The 21890-nt window shown below is 40.6% G+C and overlaps 1 protein-coding gene across 4 annotated transcripts in view; it reads left to right on the top strand.

The window, feature by feature from the left end:
• The window catches only part of INSC (INSC spindle orientation adaptor protein), a 135071-nt gene that overhangs the window by 63151 nt on the left and 50030 nt on the right, over positions 1 to 21890 (top strand). For 3 of the 4 annotated variants that reach the window (XM_017881613.1, XM_017881614.1, XM_017881615.1), the window contains exons 3-6: positions 3261 to 3606; positions 4640 to 4692; positions 5847 to 5970; positions 20104 to 20217. In XM_017881613.1, coding sequence (XP_017737102.1) covers positions 3261 to 3606; positions 4640 to 4692; positions 5847 to 5970; positions 20104 to 20217 — 637 coding nt within the window. The remainder of the gene's footprint in view (positions 1 to 3260; positions 3607 to 4639; positions 4693 to 5846; positions 5971 to 20103; positions 20218 to 21890) is intronic. The other variant, XM_017881616.1, reaches the window with a different exon arrangement.

The raw sequence follows: 21890 nt of genomic DNA, 5'->3' as shown, positions 1-21890 counted from the left end.
GAATGTTATTAGTGCCCTATTGAAGGATGCAGGGGCTCTGAGGAGAAACTCATGAGCTCTGGCTGTAGTTTTTTAGAGGAGGTAACATAAGAGCCTGGTCTTGCAGGGTGAGTAGAAACTTGCCAGGTAGAGAAGAAGAAAGGAAGATTCTAATCTGAGGGAGAACTGCGTGTTCAAGGCTGTAGAGGATTGCAGAAGAGAGTGGTATGTTCGGGAAACAGGGAGGATGAATGTATCTGAGGTGTAGAGTGTGTTTGTGGCAGGGGCGCTAGGAGTTGGAGAAGATGGACAAGGGAGATGTGTGGGAAGGGAGACTGTGGCGATATCATGGAAGCTCTCTCATTTTAGCCTCAGGAGTTTTGACTTATCCAGGGAATGGTGGTCTAGTGGGGCTCAACTGAAGGATTTAAGCAGGGGAGAAACATATTTCAATATCTATGTAGAAAGTCCTAATACATTCTTGGGGGAATGCGAAGCATTGGGGCTTTTGAAAGTCAACGTGGCAACATCTATTGAATTACAATTCTATTCCTGGGGATCTATGCCCTAGAATTAAGGTTCTGATGTGTCAGAACATATGCATGAGGGTATGAATGTTGCATTGTTTATAAAGGTCAGGAGCTGAACAAAAAGTGAATGCCCAGCAATGGGAAAATGGCTTAATAAGTTGTGGAATATACACAATATGGAATAGTGCTCAGACATTGGAAAGAATGTTTTAGGATTTTGCTGGATGACTTGAAAGATTTCAAAGTTAAGTAAGAAAATAAAAATGCAGCAAGATGTGTATATATTATGGTCATATTTACAAAACAAGCAATAGGTCAGAAAACCTTATAAATGTATATATACTTAGATAAAAGTGTGTAAGAATGCATGAGTGTGGAGAAAAATATAAAATGATTCTTACTAGGTTAAAGTTAGTTGGCTGAGGTTGGCAGGGGTGGGCAAATATAAGGGGATGATAATAAGATGCAGAAAATTAGAAGTTGTCTGCAATCAAAGAGTACATGAGATGTGATTCTACTTAATGTAAAATTAAATATGTTTTCATAAGGATATATTGGCAGTAGGGTGCTGTGATTTTGGATTTAATGGGTTTCTCTTCTCTGTGTGTGTGTGTGTCTGTATACATAGTATACATAAACATATACGCATGTGTTTACATACATATATGTTCACATACATAGGCATATATATGTATACGTTCAAATTATCTGCAAAATGTAATAGCTATTTTCATGAAGGGAGGCAGAGACAGAAAAATCATTGGTTATTTTTTTAAAATGATTTAAAAAGCATTTCCTAAGAGAATCATATGTTCAGTTTCACAATTAAACATAAGACTTGTGGCTAAAAATTACATTTAAAAGCCTGTATATTTTAGAAAGTCCTCCTCCTCCTCATTAAATAACTGTAAACATGAAGACATGATTTTTTAACCTTGATAACTGGAGTCTGCCTTATAATTTCAACCCTACTTGATACCTTTGCTTCACCAGGCTGGCCTCATTGGTGCCCTTTATTTGCTATACTGACTCAGAATAAAAGCCAGGTCCCCATCTTGTCCAATACAGCCCTATAGGATCTACTCCCCTAATCCCCACCTCATTGCTCTCAACTCATCTTCCACCCCAGTTGACTCTTCCTGTGCTACTCTGGCCTCCTTGCTATTCCTCACACATCTCAGGACAATTCTGCCTCCAGAGCCTTTGCACTTGCTGATCTCTCTCCTTGGAGCAATTTGCCCTCAAATATCCACATGGCATCCTTCCTCGTGTGCTTCAAGTCCTTGCATAAGTGTCTCTTTCTCAGTGAGCCTCCTCTGATCCTCTTATTTTAAATTGCGAGGTCTACTCCCCCATCCACCCTTAACACTCTCTAGCCTTCTTTCATGTTCTCTTTTCCTTCCTAGCACTTGCTACTTGCAACATACATTGCTCATTTATTTTGAAAATTGACTGTTCTCTCACTTGAATGTAACATTCGCTAGAGAAGTGATTATTTGTTTGCTGCTACAGTCTAGGTCTTAGAATAATACTTGACATGTTGTAGGTACTGATGTTTTTAGATGAGTGAATGAGCTGGTGACAGGTGAAGAATGTTTGAGGCAGGTAAGATCAGTGGCAGAAAGACTAATCAGAATACTGTGTCAAGCCAAAGACAAAAGAACTTGCGCTCAGCCTTAGTCATTAGCTATGCATGTCTTCTGTTGTGAAATGATGGTGAAATTTGTTATTGTCTTTTTAGTTTAGTTTTGTTTTTAAGCTTTACTTTTAATTGACACATAACAATTGTCTTTTAACTTCTCGTAAGTTTATCTTGATTCTTTAGGCAGATCAAAAGCTTTTTGAGAGTGGAGGCTTGATATCTTCGTATCTGCTTTTCCCACAGTGCCTGGCACTTATATGAAATATAAGGGACCCAACAAATGTACGATGCTTTGTCAATGATCTGATATTACTTTTACTTGACTCAGTGAATTTTAGACTGCATTTTTTAGAAACTAATCTACGTTCTCATGCTGTTGTACTAAATAAAGTTAATTTTGTTCCATTACAAAAGTAATATATATGCTCACTATAGAAAATTTGGAAACTAGAGAAAAGTTAAAAAAATGAAAAGACTTTAGTTATATTACCCATTAAGAGCCTTTAGCATTGTAATGTGTTTCCTTTAAATATTTTTCCCAGATGGAGCTTTCTAACATTATTGTAATAATTGTGTGTTTACATTTCCATTTTTGCATACTGCATTCCCCACTTTATTAGCACACACATTTTTCTTAGCTATAAACTTTTGGAAAGCATCATTTTAAACAAATTCATACTACATAATCATAGCTATACTATAGCTCACTTAGCATAACCGTTATTTGATATTTAGGGTATTTCCGTTAACTTTTTTTTGAGAGATGGGATCTTGCTATATTGCCCAGGCTGGTCTTGAACTCCTGGCCTCAAGCAATACTCCTGCCTCACCCTTCCATTTCCCTCTTATTGTAAAGATCATTGGCTACTCTGTCAGACATAATTGCCTGTTGCTTATTAGTCTGGTCATCTGCCCTTAAAACTTTGTGCTTCAGACTTATCTGTAAGATGAAGAGAATGAGAAAGGACTGAGAATATCAAGATGCATGAATAGGAGAGACACTGCTAAGCATTTAATAGGTGCTTAGTAAATATCAGATGGCCTGGAATTGAGACCTTTGGAAATCATGGGGTGTTGATAATTATCGTGGTGCTGTTTCCTGGTTGCAGACTGCACCTGATGCAGGTGGACTCAGTCCAGCGCTGGATGGAAGATCTGAAGCTCATGACCGAGTGCGAGTGCATGTGCATCCTGCAGGCGAAGCCCATCAGCCTGGAAGAGGATGCACAGGGTGACCTTATCCTGGCAGGTGGCCCTGGCCCTGGAGACCCCCTGCAGCTGCTGCTTAAACGGGGTTGGGTCATCAGCACAGAGCTGCGCAGGATTGGGCAGAAGCTGGCCCAGGACCGCTGGGCACGGGTGCACAGCATGAGTGTGCGTCTGACCTGCCATGCCCGCTCCATGGTCAGCGAGTACAGTGCTGTCAGCAGGAACTCCTCAAAGGAAATGGGCCAGGTCAGCTGCCCTGGGATAGGAGTGGGCGGGAACTGGAAGTCAAGATGCTTTAGAGAAGAGTGGGTTTGAATCATGTGTTGTCTGAACCTTTTTTGCTCCAGAGGCCTTTCTCCCCTTCCAGTAGAGGAGGAAAGAAAGAGAGTAGAACCTTTACTGAGTGCCTACTATGTGGTGGACATTGTGCTAGGTGTTTTTTTTTTTTTTTTTTTTTTTTTACATGTATCTCATTTAACCTGCACAACCTGTGAGGTAGGTGCCACTACTTTGAGAAACTGTGCAGTGGTTAAATTTATTGACTTTAATGCCAGATGGCTTGGGTTGAAATGTCAGCTCTGCTATGTGGACCTTGGCAAGTTGCTTAACTTCTCTGTGTCCCAGTTCCTTCATCCTAAAAGGTATAATAATATAATTTATTTTATAAAGTTGTTGTGAAGACTAGATTAATTGTTACATGCAAAACACTTAAAGCAATTGATTAAAAATGTTAGTATTATCTTTATTTTATAGAGGAAACAGGAGTTCTAGGAGGCCAAATTATTTATTTAAAGTTACACAGTGAATGGTATAATAAGTAGGGTCCAATCTAAGCTTTTCTGATTCCACAGGCCATGACTTTGAATCTTCTTCTCAAAGCCCAAAGTGAACCATTAAAAATCTCCCTTGTTATTAATTCTCTTTCATCATTCTCATTTCACCTTAGTGCTTTGCCCTTTGCCTCAAACTTTCTCTTCCTCAGCTTTGCAGGCATTAAAACTTCTCTTCATTCTTCAAAGCCCCGCTTAAATGCCCCTTCTTTCTTGAAGCTTCCCAGCTTCCTCAGCATAAATAATTGCTCAGTTTCATATTCTTATACTCCCGAAGCAGCCTACCGTGATCTCTTTCGCCACCTGTATCACACTGTGTTATATTTTAAGCGCCTGTTCCCCAAGTCACATTACTTGATTCTTCATTTTTAAGCCCGAGTGCTCAGCATAGCAGTTGGTCCTCAGTTAATGCTTACTGAGTTAAATAAAATGGACTTATTTTTTTACAGATTGAGAAACTGCTAATGGAGAAATGCTCAGAACTCTTGGCAGTCACAGAGAGGTAAATTTGGACCCTGGATCTCCCAGGGTCTGCCCGCCTGACCTCTGGCAGGAGAAGGGGCTGGTAGCTTCTCCCAGAGGAAGAATGGGAAATGGGAGGCCTGGTGGTGGTTTCAGAGTTTCCTTTTTCTGACTTTTGTCAGAAATCTTAAAATATTCTCTTGAAATTTTCTGCCCCATATTCAGGCCCTAGGGATAGGGTGAAAGGCAGAGGAGAGGCCTGGGCATAGAAAAAAAGAGGATTTTCTAGGAGTTGGTAACAAAGAAAAGGTTTTCCACAGCTTTGGGAAGACTCACAGGTCCCCAAAGTCAAGGCAAGGTGAAAGCAGATACTCACACCCTTACACAGACATACACATAGACTTCAATGCCCACAGACACTCACTTTCTCATATACAGATATATAAACACATGCTTGGACCAGCACAGAAATACACTCACACCCTCTCCTCCATATTTCACACACATAAATATCCATATGTTTATACTCAGATATGTACACAAACTCAGCCTCACATGTATGCACACCCAGGTGTGTGTTGTTGACATTTTTCTTCACCCTTCCCAGAGCCTGTATCCTGAAGATAAAACCTGAGCTCCCTGAGGTCTTTTGCTTTCCTGGGTGGAACACTGTCAGGCCACAGGGGTAAATTTGAACCTGATCACCCTCTGTTTTTCTTGTCTGGGAAGAAAATTCTCAAGACTTTCTGCACACTCTAGGCAGCCATTTCTTAAAGGGCCACAGGCATTGCCATCCACCTTTACAGAGCTCACTAGCAATACCTGGCACTTGGCACCTCTCTTGGAAGCTTTTTGCCCCTCCATCTCCCACCCCAACGTCACAGACAAGATAGACCCTGGCTGCAGTGATGGCAGATTCTGCAGGGGGAAGCCCAGAGGTATACATTTTCCACATTCTGGTGGCCTTTCTTCCTGGTGATGTGGACTGGTAGTCCTCATCTCAGGCCAGCACATCTCTGCACACTAAGAGACCAGGCGGCGAGCCAGCTGTGGAATATTCTATCTCTGACTCCCAGTTGCCGATGTCTTCACCACACACCAGGCTTGGAGCAGGTCCAGCTCTGGCCCCTGCAACATTTCTGGGCTGACCACATGCCCCTTCCATTGGCCCACCCCATGGTTTCTTCTCTTCAGGTGCCTTCAGGTTGAGAATGAGCATGTCCTGAAGTCAATGAAGGCCTGCGTGAGTGAGACCCTGAGCATGCTGGGCCAGCACTTTGGCCAGCTGCTGGAGCTGGCCCTGACACGGGAGGTTCAGGTCAGTGCAGGCTGGGCTGCGGGAAGGGGTGCTTGTGTGGACCCTTGGAGGAAAGGAGAGAAAGAGAGGCTGAGCCAGGCTTGGGGAAGATACTGATGTGGACTTTAGTGGGAAACATCCTACTCAAACCACCAAAGTCAACTCCAGCATTTGTGAAACAAAACTGTCAGAGCTAGCCTGAGGCTTCCCAAGCACCTAACCCAACTCTGCATTTTCCAGCTGTGAAAACTGGAGCCCAGAGTGGGGAGAAGCTTATCCAAGGTCACACAGCAAGATGGTGGTAGAGCCCAGCATCTCCCAATTACACTTTCAGTATTACTCCCACCACCCTCAATCTTCTCTGTTGAGTTAATGTTCACAGTGTACACAATGGGTCCTTACTATCCTGAAAGAATTGAGGCACCTGCAGGGAATAAGCCAATTCTAGAAATCCTGACAACAAAGAAGAATCTAGAAAGATCATATAGTCTAACCCCTGCCTCTAGGCAGGCTTGTGCTTGATTCCAGAAAGAGGGAGGGATTTGGAGCCTGAAGTATCTACTTTCAAACTGGTTCACCGTGGAGCCTTGGTTAAGTTCCTGAACCTCTCTTAGCCTCTTTTTCCTCCTGTATAAATTGTTAAACCTTCTCCAGAAGAAAATTTTGAGTACTAAGCAAAGGCATATGGAAGGTGTTTAGCACATAGTGTGGGTTAAATACATGTTATTTCCCTCCCTTGCCCTTTGCTATTTTAAAAACCTCCCAGTAAAGCAGATTCCATAAGGTTTCCATTATGAAAGGTATTTATGGTTATTTATAGTTACAGAAATATTGTGTTACATATTTGCCATTCTTTTCCCACCACCAAATAAAAGCCTACCACAAATAACAAATCTCTTTCCATGTCGGCTCCTCTCCAAATTCAGCCTCTCTGCTGAGCCCAGGGTTTGCTTTCTCTCCTTCCTGAGTGTTTGGCTGGTTTGGTGCAGGCCCTTCTGACTTGACTCACATGCTGGTCCTGCCTCATCCCCACTCCTCCCACAGGCCCCCATGTCAGGGCAGCTGGCCCTGAGTATTATCATCCCCCACCCCAACCACAGGAAGGTCCTCAAGGGCCACTCTCCATGTCTTGACAGGGACAAAGGGAAGGAAGGGCCACAGGCTGGGGTGCTGGGTTAGGCACCTGGAGCTGATGAGCCATAGCTGACAATCACATGCAGGGGCAGGCAGTGATCAACCATCAAGTCCAGAGGGACGCAAGGGACACAGGGACCAAAATGGGCAAAAAGGTCGAGGGAGTGACGAGCAAGAAATATTGGAGTTAGTGGTGGGGAGGGAGACCTGGAGCAACTTCTGAGCAGGGGTACAGGTGCTGGCTGTTGCTTTTTATGCCATTTTTGTGCCCACTTTCCTGGAAGTACCAGGTTCAATTAAAAGGGCTGGAAAGGGCCGGGTGTGGTGGCTCATGCCTGTAATCCCAGCACTTTGGGAGGCTGAGGCGGGCGGATCACGAGGTCAGGAGTCAAGACCATCCTGGCTAACCTGGTGAAGCCCCCTCTCTACTGAAAATACAAAAAACATTAGCCGGGCATGGTGGCGGGCACCTGTAGTCTCAGCTACTCAGGAGGCTGAGGCAGGAGAATTGTGTGAACCCGGGAGTCGGAGGAGGCAGAGCTTGCAGAGAGCCGAGATCATACCACTGTACTCCAGCCTGGGTGACAAAGGGAGACTCGTCTGAAAAAAACAAACAAATCAGACAAACAAACAAACAAAAAGGGCTGAAAAGGCGGTGTTAAGCTGAACTGTGAATGAAAGCCAGTTGGGTTTGGAACTAGTCATCAGTGTTTTCTATGAGGCAGCAAAGAGGCAGGATACCTTTGATGCTTTAGGTCAGAAGAGCCTGGGAAAAGCTCCCTGGGCTTGCTTGGAGTCTACTTCCCTGGCCTTTGGGCTGTATAGTTGGATCCATTCTGCTATTCCTTCATTCTGACCATATTCAGGGTGAAATTCCTGATCTGGTGCTTCTACTTTCCCAGCTGTCCCCTGCTCTAATGCCAGGTCTGACCACCTGGTTCATTGATGCCTGGCCTGTAAGCTGAGCAGACCAGCTCCTGCTTTGTTAGAATGGGTTCCTTATTGGTCTTCCACCCTGGTAGGAGTAGGGGAGTGGGGGTGTGTGGCCACAGAGTGTTGTCCTCCATTCATCTGCATATTAGTTTTCTTCCTGATAACCCCCTTTCCTGGTGCTTTCCCCCTTCCCTGCCAGCGTGTCCCATGTCCCTCTTAAGGGCTGAGTCTACCATGCTCATAATATATTTTTGGCTGATCTTTGGCTTCTTTTTACATTACAAAGTTTCCATACAGGACAGCAGTGACATCAGGAGATATATTGGCTGAAGACAGGGTAATCTGTGTTCAGTGTTGTAAGCATGTGTTTCTTAAACTAGTGACTCAAATATTGTTCCTTAGGATGTTAGTAATTATACCAGGATCTTACATTTGTACGGTCTTGATGTAAATGAAATCAAATCTATTTCTTTACATCAAAATTTGTCTTATGATGTGCCATTCTGCTTTGCAAATCTTCCAGAAGGTCCTCATGCACTTACAGTATTTCTTGTCTGAACTGCAGCTTCCATAGGCAGGGATTTTGGTTTGTTTTGCTCATTCATATATCTCTAATGACCAGAACAGTATCTGTTATAGAATGTTAAGCAACATATTCCCAACTTTCAGGGTCACAGATTTAAAAAATATTATTAAAGCACCTATTTACTTCTTCTGAGATGCTGGTGTTTTAGGAAATGCAATTCAGGAAACATTCTTTTAGCACTAAGAAGTCGTGTGGGCTCGAGCAGAGGAACAAATCTCCCCACCCCCTTCAACCCCAGGGGCTCTTTGTACCCCTTCAATTGTGGTTGGGAAAGACTGGTACAAATTGAGAAGTCCTGAAGGAACCTCCCATTGTTGTACAGACAGCCTGGACTACAGCTGCTGAAGGAAACCCAGCTCCCCACAAACTGGAATGAGGCCCTCCTTGCTGAGATGAACAAAATATGAAAATTGAAGCGATTGTATCAACCTAAGAATCTGGGACTTTTGATTATCCCTAGAGGAAAAGAATTTAAGTTTTTTCTTTTACTTTGTTTTTTCCCAGGGAACTTTAAAATGGGATAGGAGCATGTTAAAATTTTGGAAATATTTATGTTTGTCATCTGACAAGTATGTTTGGATTATCTTTATATTGCCATTTAATCTCATTGCAGCTTCTACTTACCTATATTGGGCAACATGGCTGAGCAAAATCTGCTCAGTGGGAGAGTGGGAAATATAATAGGAAGCAAATTTCAATCCTTTTGCTTTTAGGAATAATCCAAAGTCCTAAATTCTTAGGTTAGTACAATCTCTTCAACTTTCATACTCTGTTCATCTGAGCCAGGAGGACCTCATTCCGGTATGTGGGGAGTTGAGTTTCCTTCAGTAGCTGTAGTCCAGGCTGTCTCTTCAATAATGGGAGGGGTTCCTTCAGGACTTCTCAATTTGTACTAGTCTTTCCCAACCATAATTAAAAGGGTTCAAAAAGCCCTTAATACTGGATACATAATACTATCACAGCACTACACATATATTCTCAGAAAGTTAAAATAAGCCAATCCTCAATTTCTATAGAACTCCAGGAACTTCAGACAACCTGCTGTCCCAGGATGCCATCCTTAGGGTTGCCAAAGGCCTTAACAGATACATGTTCATCTGTAGCCAATTAAAAAAAAAAAAGGATGAGTGACTCAGACGGTCTGGCTGGCAGCCTTGGTAGGATGTCAGTCAGTTTATTTCAGTTGTCTATAGTCTATAAAGATTTGTGAACATACACCCACTGGGGGAAAAAAGTCCACCACAGGTTAATTGTGGTACTATGTTTACCATATACGGGGGGAAAAATGCCTCCTTTCTCATTGATGGGCATTTGAACCATTTTCCTTTTCCTGCAAAGTCAGGCATTTGCAGCTTCTTTACTAGGACTTGCTTGATTTGCATTCTTTCCCATTCAGCATATTTAAAACATTTTAATTTCTAGCTCCCTGAAAACACTGTTTCTGCCACTCCAGCATGCATTGATTTGGGCTTCCCGAAGTGACAGACCAGTAGTCTTCAAACCATTTCAAATGTACCACATTCCCCAGTTCCCAAAGATTTCCCAGGAGAAATGCAAGCACATATAGTTTTAAGGAAATCTTATTTCCAGATCTTCAATTTTCATTTGTTTTCTTTCTTAAAAATGATCTTCCCAATGATATACTGAGTTTTTTTATAGGCTTTCTATTATTTTCCAAAAGGCACACTCTTCACCCATCCCAAATTTTACAGTATATTGCCTTGCCATGCAAAAATCTTGGTATGGGAGTGGAGAATCAAGCAAAGGAAAAGCCTTCATTCATGAACCATTAAGACCCTTAGGCTTCCATTAATTATTTCCATGCTTTATACATATTTATGTTGAATGTGCCATTAGAAATTGTGTATTTTGGCCGGGCGTGGTGACTTATGCCTGTAATCCCAGCATTTTGGGAGACCTGAGGTCGGGAGTTCGAGACCACCCTGACCAACATAAAGAAACCCTGTCTCTACTAAAAATATAAAAAAATTAGTCAGGCATGGTGGCATATGCTTGTAATCCCAGCTACTTGAGAGGCTGAGGCAGGAGAATTGGTTGAACTCGGGAGGCGGAGGTTGCCACAAGCCGAGATTGTGCCATTGCACTCCAGCCTGGGCAACAAGAGCAAAACACCGTCTCAAAAAAAAAAAAAAAAAAAAAAAAAATTGTGTATTTTTCCCAATGTGAGCAGTTTCTGAATTCAGATATATTGTAGTGTATGTGTGTGTGTGTGTGTGTGTGTGTGTGTATGTAGGGATGATTATAAAAGTTTTCAATTTATTTTATCCCTTCCATCCATTTATTCTCAAATAGTGCATGGTTCTTGAGGGACGTTCTCCTTAAACCAAAGCAAAGAGAGCACTGGTAGGATACATCAAGCACTAAAAATTGTTTTTTTAGGACACATATTAAAATGCAAACAATTCCTCTCAGCTATTTTTCACACTCATCCCGAGGATGTGACATTAGCTGGAAAAAAAGTATCTTTGAAGAGCCAAAGACTAAAAGTTAATGACACTGATTCTTTTAAATGTAACTGTAATATGCTTTGGAGAACAACCAAAATTTTCAAGGTATATTGGATAAAATACAGATATAAGTTCTACATTTAAAAAAAAATTTGGTGCACATTATTTAACAATTGAAGTGTTTTTGCCAAAATATTTTCTGAAATATTTATGCTACTTTTTATTGCCTGTTAAGAAAAGAAAAAATTAATTGCTAGCAGTTATGCTAATTAGATGTAAGCAGTATATACCTTTCTTTTTCTTTAAATACATAGAAAAATTTGATGATGAGAGCTACTAAAATTAATTGAATTATATATGCTTTTTATTTATTTTTCTTTTTAATTTATTTATTTTTATTATACTTCAAGTTCTAGGGTACATGTGCATAACGTGCAGGTTTGTTACATATGTATACTTGTGCCATGTTGGTGTGCTGCACCCATCAACTCGTCAGCACCCATCAATTCATCATTTATATCATGTATAACTCCCCAATGCAATCCCTCCCCCCTCCCCCCTCCCCATGATAGGCCCCAGTGTGTGATGTTCCCCTTCCCGAGTCCAAGTGATCTCATTGTTCAGTTCCCACCTATGAGTGAGAACATGCGGTGTTTGGTTTTCTCTTCTTGTGATAGTTTGCTAAGAATGATGGTTTCCAGCTGCATCCTATATATGCTTTTTAAATTCTCAGTTCTTATTTATTCCCTAAAGACACCAAAGTTTAATACATATGTACCTATTTACTAAAGGAATACTGTGCTTTTTAAATCATATTCTTAGATTTGTTATTAACTTAGAATGTTTGCTATATATTACTTTGCATTATTACAAAGCCAGTAAATTATTTTATCTTGGTTTTATAACATATACAAATAAATCAAATTTTATTTTAGGTCTGATTTATTTTAATATTTACAGTTTTGGGATTTTTTTCCCGTAGAGAATGATCTTCATAATTATTTGTCAGTAGGTTTTTGCATTTCTTGAAATACATATAGAAATATTTCTTTCTTTCTTTCTTTTTTTTTTTGAGACGGAGTCTTGCTCTGTCGCCCAGGCTGGAGTGCAGTGGCCGGATCTCAGCTCACTGCAAGCTCCGCCTCCCAGGTTCACACCATTCTCCTGCCTCAGCCTCCCGAGTAGCTGGGACTACAGGCGCCCGCCACCTCGCCCGGCTAGTTTTTTGTATTTTTTAGTAGAGACGGGGTTTCACTGTGTTAGCCAGGATGGTCTTGATCTCCTGACCTCGTGATCCGCCTGTCTCGGCCTCCCAAAGTGCTGGGATTACAGGCTTGAGCCACCGCGCCCGGCCGAAATATTTCTTTTTTTTGTTTTGTTTTGTTTGAGACGGAGTCTCGCTCTGTCACCGGGCTGGAGTGCAGTGGCGGAATCTCGGCTTACTGCAGCCTCCGCCTCTTAGGTTCAAGCAATTCCCCTGTCTTAGCCTCCCAGGTACCTGGGACTACAGGGCACCACCACATCTAGCTAATTTTGTATTTTAGTAGAGACGGGGTTTCACCATGTTGGCCAGGGTGGTCTTGATCTTTAGACCTCGTGATCCACCTGCCTCGGCCTCCCCAAGTGCTGGGATTACTGGCATGAGCCACCACGCCTGGCGAAACATTTCTTAAATAGAAATGAAGTCAGGTCTTTATTGAGAAAAGTTAACTCTGACTTGGCTGATTGGGTTGACTAAAAGGACTGTCTTTGCCAATTAGGTTATAGGTTGGGTATTTTCATAAATGAAGTAAGTGAAAGCTGGAGCTTCAAGCTTTCAACAAAACATATTTGAAGAACAAAATATTTTATTAAAATTGTATTGGCAATGAAATAAATACTACTTTGATTTTCCCAATCCTTTCCAAATAATTTGGGTGACTCAAGGTGCTCTTAAGTGAAAAGTAATGGTTGTAATTAATTGTTATTTGATAGGTCTTGGAGAAGTACTTTTGGAATTTTCCCAGAAATTGAGAAAGTAAATGAACACCTCTAATGATTGGGTAGCAAATGCTTTTGCAAGTCAAATCTTTTCCAATTCTTTGCTTTTGTCAATTTAGAAGAGGATCACTTTAGAGGAGTTATCAACTGCCAGATTATTAAAGATAGTGTTTGATGATAGATTGCTATGTGATTGCATAAGTTAGAAGGTGACTCAAGAGATAAAGCACTGTAGTACACAAGCTCCTCTCATTCCCCTCTATTGATTTATGGGAACAAGATTTTCTGGAGTTTACATCTAAAAATATAGCATTAAGTCAATATTCAATCATTGATACATAAATGAATTATCCTAAAAATGATAAAAAGCCTCATTCATCTCATTTAGAGATATATTTATTTTAAAAATAAAATTTTTATAACTTACAATTATTTATCAAGACATAATATATTTATTCCACTTGACCAGTTGGGCTGATAATAATCCTCAACCAAGAAAAGATTTTTTTTTCTTAACAAGGAGCTTGATAGTAACAGGAAATAACATTTCAAATTTTAATGATAAGTGTGATAAGGGTGATCAATAAAACNTTTTGTATTTTTTAGTAGAGACGGGGTTTCACTGTGTTAGCCAGGATGGTCTTGATCTCCTGACCTCGTGATCCGCCTGTCTCGGCCTCCCAAAGTGCTGGGATTACAGGCTTGAGCCACCGCGCCCGGCCGAAATATTTCTTTTTTTTGTTTTGTTTTGTTTGAGACGGAGTCTCGCTCTGTCACCGGGCTGGAGTGCAGTGGCGGAATCTCGGCTTACTGCAGCCTCCGCCTCTTAGGTTCAAGCAATTCCCCTGTCTTAGCCTCCCAGGTACCTGGGACTACAGGGCACCACCACATCTAGCTAATTTTTGTATTTTTAGTAGAGACGGGGTTTCACCATGTTGGCCAGGGTGGTCTTGATCTTTAGACCTCGTGATCCACCTGCCTCGGCCTCCCCAAGTGCTGGGATTACTGGCATGAGCCACCACGCCTGGCGAAACATTTCTTAAATAGAAATGAAGTCAGGTCTTTATTGAGAAAAAGTTAACTCTGACTTGGCTGATTGGGTTGACTAAAAGGACTGTCTTTGCCAATTAGGTTATAGGTTGGGTATTTTTCATAAATGAAGTAAGTGAAAGCTGGAGCTTCAAGCTTTCAACAAAACATATTTGAAGAACAAAAATATTTTATTAAAAATTGTATTGGCAATGAAATAAATACTACTTTGATTTTCCCAATCCTTTCCAAATAATTTGGGTGACTCAAGGTGCTCTTAAGTGAAAAAGTAATGGTTGTAATTAATTGTTATTTGATAGGTCTTGGAGAAGTACTTTTGGAATTTTTCCCAGAAATTGAGAAAGTAAATGAACACCTCTAATGATTGGGTAGCAAATGCTTTTGCAAGTCAAATCTTTTCCAATTCTTTGCTTTTGTCAATTTAGAAGAGGATCACTTTAGAGGAGTTATCAACTGCCAGATTATTAAAGATAGTGTTTGATGATAGATTGCTATGTGATTGCATAAGTTAGAAGGTGACTCAAGAGATAAAGCACTGTAGTACACAAGCTCCTCTCATTCCCCTCTATTGATTTATGGGAACAAGATTTTCTGGAGTTTACATCTAAAAATATAGCATTAAGTCAATATTCAATCATTGATACATAAATGAATTATCCTAAAAATGATAAAAAGCCTCATTCATCTCATTTAGAGATATATTTATTTTAAAAATAAAATTTTTATAACTTACAATTATTTATCAAGACATAATATATTTATTCCACTTGACCAGTTGGGCTGATAATAATCCTCAACCAAGAAAAGATTTTTTTTTCTTAACAAGGAGCTTGATAGTAACAGGAAATAACATTTCAAATTTTAATGATAAGTGTGATAAGGGTGATCAATAAAACACTTTAAAACTTAAATATATTACATTAAATTCTGAAGGAAAATTGAAATGGGAATACAAATTTAATGAAATGCAGAATGTTAAAAAAGAGATTATTCATGTATTTTTAAGTGAATGATGATGGTATCAAGTTGTTTTGGTATTTAGAATCTATTGAATACATTTGAAAGAGTGATGTAATAATTTTTTTTACATCAACATTGCAATTTTCTGGAAATCACATTCTTTCCAACTTTGGTTTTAAACTTATGATAAAAAAAAATTAGCTGTCAAATTAAAATGTGCAAGGGGTCATATATTTTCAAAATGTTTTAGGGTGAAATGAGAAAAAATTATTTTGACATAAGATATGCAAGTGCTTCTCTTCTAGTTCTGTATCATGAGGGCTATTGTCTCCTCCTCTTACTAGAGGTTTGCTTAAACTTTTGATCCCTATCTGCTGGAATGACTTTCCATTTGGTTTCCACATTTGCTGCATTTGAACATCATCCTCAGCAGATACCTGAACTGAGGTCACTCTTGATGTTCCCGAATTCTGAGTACATGAGGGTCGCTACCTCTGCCAGGGGCTTCTCAGAATAGCATCTTCCTATAGATTTTGAATATACCAGTTTTTAATAGTATTTCTCTCTGCTACTTTTTTTTTTTTTTTTTTTTTTGCAGTAATGAACTCTGCCCCCAGTATTCTCTTTCCCTCTGTTAATCCCCCATTCCCTTTAGAGAGACTCATTTGAATTTCTAACTATTTACTCTCCTTCTCATGTGGGTGTCTTTCCTTTTCTAACTCATAGAGTGAATGCAGCATCCGGATCTGAGCTACTTTTCTGTTTTTACTTCCCTTCACTTTCTGACACATTCTTTTGTTTTTCCAACAACCTAATCTAGATGTTGGTATTTCCCTGATTGAGAGAAATGAAATCAATTAAGTTTTGGGTCTGTCAAAATATTTTATTTCTAAGATATCTTATCCACATTTATGTTCCTAAATTGGATATTCCCACTTAGGAGGTATTTTCCCATCTGACCAACAGCTCATCTAAACCTGGATATAATTATTATTTTGTCTACCTTCTCTTCAGTACATCCAATCTTTCTGTGCCTTCCCTCAGAGTCCTAATTCATGCATTTCTCCAGCATGTTCTGTTAAGACAAAGGAAATACTGCATCCTCACTTCCAAAAACTTTCCCCTGAGATGGTTTACCCAGTAATCTTTCAAATAGTTCATGTTGAGCTCTGTGGTCTTTTCCTGTGTTCCGAACTCTATTATTAAAATATTTTTAAAAAACCCAACAGAAATTACTTTTATTATATTTCATGATTTTAAGGGTCAGTAATTTGGACAGGGCTTGGCTAAGTGATTCTTCCATTCTGTGCAGCAACAACAGATGTGGTATTCAGCTGGCAGATGGCTTGAAGAGTACTAGATAGTGGTATTCACTCACACATATGGTGCCATGGAGGGGATGGCTGGAAGGCTGGCCTCAGCTGAGAGTATTGATAAGGATCCTACACATGGCTTTTCTAGCATCACATTCTCAGTTATCAAACTTCTGATATGGAAGCTCAGGGTTCCCAAAACAGTGTTCCAAGTTCCAAGATGCCTGGATGGAAGCTTCAAGGCTTTTTATGACCTGGCCTTGGAAGTCTTAGGACATTCCTTCTGCCAAATGCTGGCTTCTATTGGTCAAGCAAGGCATTAAGACCAGATTCAAGGGAAAGGGAATTAGAACTCATAGAGAGATGTCTCTGTAAAAGAAGTAGAAAAGAATTTGTAGCCATCTTTAATCTACCCCATCCTGTCAATGCTATCTGCATTTTATGTAACCCCTTTGCACAGATGAGCTACTCTACTACGTCCTACTATGGAGTTTATATCCAAAACTTTAGGGAGAGGTCTCACAATATTTTCCTGGCTCCTTCTGAGGAACTCATGCCAGTTTGCTTTTTGAGAGTTTACCTCCTTTCTGATAGATTTCACTGGGTTGCAGTCTCTCTTTTTCAGATTGACAGACAATGAAAAATACATTTTTTCTTTTCTAATTCCTTATGCAGAGAAGTGAAACTACAAGCATCTCCTTAGCCCCATTTTAATACCTTTTCCTTGATCTTTAAGATCTTATTTTTTTTTGTTTGTTTCTTATCTGCCTAGTATGCATTTTAAGAAAATGTTTGTCATTCAGCCTCAGCCTATCTTCTTTTATTTATTTTTTTCAGTCTTTCACCACTCTTCTCATGATATTGAGTGAGGCATATTTTTGAAACTTCTCCAATGTCTTCTTGATTTCCTGAAAAAAAAAAAAAAAAAAAAAAAACACCTTGATTTGTAGAGACTATGTCAGTATGAGGCAGATACTAAGATAGGAGTAGATAGGAAATTCCTATGATGGATGCAGAGAAGGAAGCAGAAGCAGGCATGGAAAGCCATATTGCAGGTCTGACATCTGAGAAAGAAAAGGAGGAAGGAAAAGACTCAGACAGGGAATCAAGCCAAAGTCCCCTGTTGGAGGAGTCCCCTGTCACACAGTCATGCTGTGCTCAGTTATAGCTAGGAGTAGCTTAGGGGAAGTGTGGCCTTGGCAAGAACACAGAGCAGATCCAGAGGGGCAGTTGCAAGGCCCCCACTAACAAGCTTAGGTTACCAACACATAGTGTTAGATACGAAGGGAATGGGAAACCAGGATGGAGACCCACTCTCCTATTTGGCAAAAACTGCTAATGAGGCTGGACAATAGCCTTGCCTTGAGGCTTCAATCTCCACTAGTCCAGGTGAGGCCCTGCCTACATTGAAGGAGATAGATTTCCTGACCTTCAAAAATCGGACATCGAATTCAGGGGGTCAGGGCCCAGCTCCTCCCTAGACCACATAGGTAACCTTAGTCAAGTCTACATCTGTTTCCTCCACTATGAAATGAAGACTGGACAGATGATTTCCGAGGTCCTTTCCAGCTCTGACAAATGGTGATATTTAGGGCCTTGAAGATTTCAGTGGAGCCTTTGATCTCATATCTTTCCAGATTTATACTGTAAAAGATGCTTACAACTTTTCCTTGTCAGAGATCTGATTCACTGAGACATATCTGAGGTATAATTACTGTATATATGTGTATAGACATTAACATGAAATTATTCTCAGACTTAAATTGTCTAATATTAGCAGCTGATTGCAAAAGACATTGGAGTTGAATTGTTTAATGTAATGCTAATTTTCTTCAAGTGCAAACACTAATCAGGAACATTAGGTAATTATCATTTAGGTACAGGACCCCAATATATGAAATCTGCATTTTCATGTGAGCATTAGTATCACATGTGTAGCTGCTTACGGTAACAGTGGGAAGAATTCTAAGAAGTGTGATCATTACAGGGATTTGTAGAGACAAATCTTGGTTATTAATTTTACATTTTGTTGAATTTCTAATAAGAGGCATCTATCAAAACTTAGAGCATAATTTTTATATTTAATGTAGTTTGATTAAATACACACTTTATCTTAGACTGCTATATCTGGATTAGCACGTTGTGCATGTGTGAGGAATTTCATAAATTTGAATAAAGAAGACAAAAGGGAGAGCCACTTACCTTGAGCCTCAAACCTCCTAATTTTAATCATTTTACAAACAGGGAAACCAAAGTGTAGGGAGCTTAACTGCACAAGATCACAAAATTATAACTACTTCCAATTGTATTTAGCTTCCACTTGGCAGCTACCTTTAGAAATCCTTTATATATATTGACAACCTTAAAAAATGGGCACAACCCCCTTAAAAGATAGAAATTGTTATTTACACCATTTTATTTATTTATTTGTTTGAGATGGGGGTCTTGCTATGTTGTCCAGGCTATTCTTGGACTCCTGGACTTGAGCAATCCTCCTGCCTCAATCTTCAAGTAGCTGGGACTCATAGGCACTTGCCACTGCAGCTGGCTTATTTTTACACCACTTTATAGATGAGGAAACTGAGGCAAAGAAAGGCTAAGGTGCTCCAAGTGTTGCTCTTAAGTGTCTTTTCCATAACACCAGTATTTAATTAAAAATAAATTTCATTTTAATGTTTTAAACTGGCAACTGAAACCGCATGAGTGGCTGCTCAGAGCACCCAGGTCTGGAGGTCTTACTTTCTTGCCTGAGGCCCTTGAAGGTTGCTCTTTTCAGTCTCTAGATCCATTCTTTCTAGGAGAAAGCTTGAGCTACTGGTATTAATTAGCAGGAAGGAATCCTTTATAATCAATGAATCACATGCTTCAAGGCAAATGGCTGATGATGAAGTGGTTTCAAGTTACATGAAAACCTTTCCCTCAGAAATTAGCTAAACTTTTCTAGAAATAATCTTTGTATCTTTTTTGTTAATGAATCTTTCATTTGCTTTCCTTCCTGAACCTCTCTTCTTGGTCTTATGTTCAGTCATTCCTGGACCCTCTCACCGCTAGCCTCAGGTTCTTCAGCCTTGATGAGTATAGCATTCCTCACCTAGTTACCCACCCTTTGACAGGATTCCCAGTGTTGCTATTTCATCTTGGCCTTTCCCCCCGAGCAGCAAGCTATTGGAGAGAGCAAATGTCCAAGAAAAATATCCCTCAAGCAGTAAACTACTGTGGAGCACTTCTCTTGACTTAACCCTTGAACCCATCACTTAGCTGGAGTTCACCATTGGCTAATAGCCATTCAAAATGAGCAAATTCTTTGGTCACAGCTATAGCCACTCATTGGTTTTCAATTTGATGGTTTGTTAATTTAACTGATGGTTTCTTTTCTCTTTAAGAACCAGTAGATTCACAAAATGGTATTTGCTGAGCTCATCAATGTTGGGAGCTGATTTTCCGAGGGACTAGGGCAAGGCTCATTATGGCCTGTGTCCCAAGGGCTTGAAATTATCCCATATCTCTAAAATGGAGCTTAGAACTCTCCCTGACTGATACCTTTCCCAACTCTCCCTGACTGATACCTTTCCCAAAGCTAGAACCTCATTGCCCTCACAATGGGACAGTGGCTAGGGGCAGGAGTAGATTTCATGGTTGCTATTAGGAGCATGGGCCCACTGGTGTTCCATTAAGATGAGAAGAGGGTAGAGGTGGTGAGTAACTAGCTAACTTTTCTCTCCCTTCTTAGGCACTGGTGAGAAAAATTGATGCCTCAGACAATATCTACACCACAGAGTCCACCACAGGGAACCTGTTCAGCCTGACCCAGGAGGGGGCTCCCTTGTGCCGCATCATAGCCAAGGTGAGCTTCATGGTTAGGGGTCAAAATGGCAGGCCTGGGGAAGTATGAGGAAGCTCACTTTTTCAGTGGGAATAGCTGGCTCAGGAGGTCTGTCTTGGCCCCTGCATTAGCTGCCGAGTGACCTTGGAAGAGTCACTTATCCTATCTGGGCCTTGGTGTCTACATTTTTAATAGGTGGCTAGCCCCTCTAATTTCATTTCTCACTTGAGACAGAAATCTGGTGCCCCCAGAGCCGCTATCTTCTTTCTTTATGTGGTATATGTTATAAATATTAACCATCCTTCTCCGTCCCCACACATCCTTCCCTTCCTGGCAGCTGTAGTGTCCCTGAGGTCCATGGGATGTGGTGATGTAGTGAATAAAGAGATCATCTGGCATGTGGCATTTTGGGTGATCAGTTGACCTTATATGGCTCCCTGACATCATGGTTGTAAGACATGGGATGTCTCAAACCCAGTTCAAAGAAAAGTTTATTTTTCCATATAGACTTGTGTATGGTTTAAGCTCTATCCACATCTCTTAATGCTGCTGCTATAACAACCTATGCCCCATAATAGTTAGCAGTAGCATTATCAGGAGAAAGAGGAGGAACAGGTCTACAACCATGACCTTTGCCACAAATTCAGAAGCTTGTTCTCTGGGTGCCCTTAGTCTCTTTTTGTGTCCCCTTAGAATCTTGTGATTCTGCCTATGATCCTTGGAAAAGCAGGAGGAGAATCTGGGTCCTCTATTGTTTTGTCACCAAAGATACTGGCCAGTGTTCAGCAGGCATCAATACAAGATGGGGTCTGAAATATACTCAGTCTCTGCCTAAGCTTCCCTACTCCTCCCAAAAAAGGAGGCTGTACAATTCTCTGAATAAAATAAGATGCAAAGATGTGCTCACAGAATACAAGAAGGGAGAAGAATGCAGGCTAAACTGCAAAGCAGACTTGATTTAACTAATGCTTCTCAAGTCTGTTGGCATATTTCTCCTTTTAAACCTTCCTGTCAGTTTCTCCCTCTCCTAGGCTGAAGAGCCCAGAGACAGCCTCCCTCTCTCCTCTGGCTCTCTCTGTTGGTTGGGTCCTACATTCTGGCCATGGACTGGGGTGGTTGTGGCTGTCCCAGCTGCTTGTCTGAGGAGAAAGCAGAGAAGGCACAAGGGCATAAGTCATGGCCTTCACACCTTTTGTCTTTGTGATTTGAATGTCCTTCTCTCTTTTTGCCACTTGGAAAACTCTTACTCAGCATTCCACACTCAATTCTGTATTCTTCTTTATTGCTTTCCAGACACCCTCCCACCTGTGGTGTCTAAAAAGAGTAGCAGGCACTGTCTCAGCACTTACCATATTCTATTTTGTTATGTGTTTTAAGCTGTGTGCTTTTCAAGGACAGAAACATCTGAATCATCTCTGTGTCCTTAGTGCCTAGTGCAATCCCCGCACAAAGTGGGTACTCAAAGAGCTTGTTGAATGAGAAAGTTACAAATTCACAGATCCAAAATCTTTGAGAGTTGGGAGGGAACTGAAGTTCATTCGACCTTCAACTTCAGTAGGGGTTTCTGAAGGGCTGTTGAGTATCCAGTGGGTCATCCTGTGTCCAGAAACAGGTTCACTGGGCGTGGAGTATTTTAAATAGCCCCCCTTATTTCCCTTCTCTCATGTCCCCAGTTCTTTTTTTTTTTTTTTTTT

This window comes from Rhinopithecus bieti, unplaced genomic scaffold, assembly GCF_001698545.2.
Source record: "Rhinopithecus bieti isolate Rb0 unplaced genomic scaffold, ASM169854v2 scaffold_11944, whole genome shotgun sequence".
NCBI lineage: Eukaryota > Metazoa > Chordata > Mammalia > Primates > Cercopithecidae > Rhinopithecus > Rhinopithecus bieti.
Note: the sequence above shows the minus strand (reverse complement) of the source record. Positions and strands in the feature narration are given on the sequence as shown.